Source organism: Coenobita brevimanus, unplaced genomic scaffold (genome assembly GCF_032717465.1).
Source record: "Coenobita brevimanus isolate Jiangsu-jjx unplaced genomic scaffold, ASM3271746v2 jjx.HiC_scaffold_2112, whole genome shotgun sequence".
NCBI lineage: Eukaryota > Metazoa > Arthropoda > Malacostraca > Decapoda > Coenobitidae > Coenobita > Coenobita brevimanus.
The window spans coordinates 11,222-14,934 of record NW_027643010.1 but is presented as its reverse complement, the minus strand read 5'-3'; the positions used below and the strand labels follow the sequence as shown (position 1 = coordinate 14,934).

Below are 3,713 nucleotides of genomic sequence, written 5' to 3'. Positions count from 1 at the left end.
GTTGGATATTGATGTGGTTAGGGAACAAACAGTCGTGAGCCATAGTTTCTGCTCATCCTTCATTCCTACCACTGGGCTGAGGACAGTCGTAGCCAGGGGTTGTTTCGCCTGAGAACTTGCTGTCCAGTGATAGGGTGATAGTTCAAAGCTAGGCTGCACGAAGAACAGCTCACAATAATATTGTTACTCATACAGTCTAGAAAAGCATCGAACTAAGAACAAAAAGTTCAGAGATAGACTGTACGAGGAACACTTCACGATAACATTGTTACTCACACAGTCTATAAAAGATTCCAACTGCAAACGGCATGTTTTTTTATGATCTACACCCCTGACTACAACGTCGGCTTAGAGGTTGAATAAAAGCAAAATTGTGACTTTTAAAATTGGCCTTGAGTCTCGTCTTCACGACAGTGTATACTGCAGACACTTTTCATTTCAGCACATGAGAAAGAAGGCATGCATGAGGTGGTCAGCGTGTGGACAGTGCTGCAGGCGCTGAGGCTGGTCAGGGAAGAGCTGGCACTTCTGAGAGAACAACACACCAGGCTCCAACAGACAACATCCCTCCTTGAGCAGAAACAAGCCATCTTACAAGACAACCAAACAAGTATGAAGGAAGCACAAGCCATCTTACAAGACAACCAAACAAGTATGAAGGAAGCACAAGACGTCTTGGAGGAAAATGTTGCCACACTGCAGCACAACCAAACCAATTGTCTTCAGATACAAGACACCGTTGCAGGGCTGGAGAAAAACGTAACCAAACTACATAAAACACAAGGTTGGTATTATCCCCTGGTGAACACTGACATCAGTTTGTTTATATTTACAAACGTACCTCCTGAACAGGCAATGAATAGTTATAACGGTAGTAATACAGACATACAAGTTGCTTGATCTGAGAACAAACTGGGGAAGCTAAATCTGGGCTGGATGGGTGGAAAGGAGCGGGTGGGATGGGCTGGGATGGTGGTGGGTGGGCTGGGGTATATACACCCTTGTGATGGGATTAGATGAAAGTGGGTGGAGCTAGAGTAATGCATCTTGACAAACAAGAAGAAAATGACCATTAATCACTTTCATGTACTTTCATTAAAAAATAATCATACACATGTTGAACTAATTTATTCAAAACTTCCAACAGCTGTTACAGGCATGAAAGCTTTTGTGCACGATGGCCAAGTGTTTCTTGTACACAATGAGAGTAAACTGACCTGGGAGGCAGCTCGGCGGTGGTGTCAGACTAACTGGAGTGGCGACCTGGCACATCCCACCAGGAACGTTCACCACTTCATACAGAAAGTCGGTGACCATGTCCCAGGTAAGGATGTGACGGCATATTTAACTAACCTAACACAGCCCAACCTAACTTATCCCATCCTAACATAACATAATCTAACCTTATCTAAGGCAATCAGTGGCTGAGTGGGAGGAGGAAATAGTGGTAATAGTGATGATGATGATAATGTACTGTAAGTGGGAAGTACAGTGATGATGATGATGATGATGATGATGATGATGATGATGTACTGTAAGTGGGAAGTAGAGTGATGATGATGATGATGATGATGATGATGATGATGATGATGATGATGATAATGATGATGTTCATGATGATGTACTGTAAGTAGGAAGTAGAGTGATGATGATGATGATGATGATGATGATAATGATGATGATGATGATAATGATAATGATGATGATCATGATGATGATGATGATGATGATGATACCCTTGTTGTCTTTCATTCAGAACCAACGCCAGAAAAACAGAACAGTGTTGTTGGGCAGGAATAGGAAGTAGGGTTATGATGACGATGGTGATGATAATGATGGGATAACAATGACGATAATAGTAATGATAAGGCTGTTGATGATGATTTACTATTCATGTCTTCTTTCCTGCAGGACGGACACACCTGTGGCTGGGTGGGAATGACCGTGAGCAGGAGGGCCGGTGGGTGTGGCCTGATGGTACGGTCTTGGATGATCAGCTTCCTTGGGTCAGAGGTAACCCCGACAACTGGGAATCAGGAGATGACTGTTTGATGCTCTATATACATTCTGATGGGAGTGGACTAATGTGGGATTTCAGCTGTTCTTTTTCATTTAATTTCGTGTGTGGACGTTCAGTATAAAGGTCGTATGCTTAACCTTAAACTGCTACATGGAGTGCATACCCCTAATTTTTGACGGTCATTAATGGAACGGCTGTGGTTATTACGTATGGTCAGCCTGCATCCCATACTACGGAATGCAGTCAGCAACCATATAGGAAGGCCAAACATGTTCCATCATATACTTCAGAAATTATCGCAAAAAATAGGGAGTGATCATTCCACTTTATACGGCCATAAGTTCATTCCACACATCAGTGACAGTATTTGTTAAACTATACTCCGTCTCGTGTCTGGAGACTCAGTGTAATTTTCAGTTATCCATTAGTTATAATAAACAGTCAGCATTAAATAAATCCAATGGGAACATTCTTTTTAATTTTCACCCATACAATAATGTGAGTAAGTGTGGACAATCAGTGTTTTGTTTTTACTATTTCAAGTCACTGGGTTGTTGTGGACGCAAATTTCCGTTCTGTATACCCTTTTTGCTCTGCTGAGTTTGATTTACCCATGGTCATCACCCTTCCATTATTTTCTGTATTTTTCTCTCTTTAACCTAATCTATCCTAACTGAACGGAACATAGCAGAGTAACGGGTCTAACAAACTAAGCTAACGTGACAGTAAAAAACAAATCTAACCAAACCTAGACTTTCCTGCACAAGAAAAAGTGCAAAAATAAAACAGAAAACGGAAATTACGGTCCTGGACATACCCTTCGACAATGCTACCCCTCCAGCTTCATCCTTCAACCCACTCCTCCTCCAACTCTTCCTCCAACAAGTTTCTCCTTCAACCACCTTCTCCTTTAAGTAAATCCCACTCCCACACCCCCTGCAGCTTTGCCTCCAACCAGCAGCTTCTCCAGGTAACTCTTCCTTCACTCTGTGTCACCCTCGAACCTATACTCCTGCGTATTCCCATCTTCATCCAGCTTTTCATCTCTCTCTCTCTCTCTCTCTCTCTCTCTCTCTCTCTCTCACACACACACACACACACACACACACATCCTGCATATCTTCATCTAGCTTTTCATCTCTCTCTCTCTCTCTCTCTCTCTCTCTCTCACACACACACACACACACACACACCTGCATATCTATGTATGCAATAGTGAACAGACACACCGGTGTATTATGTGCATGAACCCCTTCACTCCGAGGACATCATCTATATTCTACTGTTTCTGCTGCCAGACGATTTTATTCAGCTGACGGAAGGGATTGGATACAGCCTTCACCAGCCTCTTCAGTACGAGGGGCTTTGTTAAGTGAAAAAATCGTCGGGAAGTAGGAAGAACAAGGCAGACAATACGTGATGGGATTCAAGGGGTTAAGCCAACTAACCCCTTCAGTACGGTGACATCTTGTTTACAGTTTATTCTTGCTGGCTCCAGACGATTTTATTTACCTCAGCAAAGACCTCACACAATGAAAGGGTTAATGAAGCCTATGTGTAACTCTTCCACGTCCACCTAAGCTGAACAAAATCGTCTGCAGGCAGCAAGAATAAGGTAAAAGAGCCGTCATCGGAGTGAAGAGGTTAACCCTTTCAGTGCCATGACGTAGCTATTTTATTCTTGCTATGTACA

At 42.8% G+C, this 3,713-nt stretch overlaps 1 protein-coding gene across 1 annotated transcript; it reads left to right on the top strand.

Moving 5' to 3' along the window:
* The first annotated feature begins 459 nt into the window (after positions 1-459).
* Positions 460-2,481, top strand: LOC145389789 (galactose-specific lectin nattectin-like). Its single transcript, XM_080264946.1, has 3 exons — positions 460-784; positions 1,148-1,324; positions 1,912-2,481. The coding sequence occupies exons 1-3, from the start codon at positions 460-462 to the stop codon at positions 2,139-2,141; spliced, it is 732 nt and encodes a 243-aa protein (XP_080121072.1). The 3' UTR covers positions 2,142-2,481.
* The last annotated feature ends 1,232 nt before the right edge of the window (positions 2,482-3,713 follow it).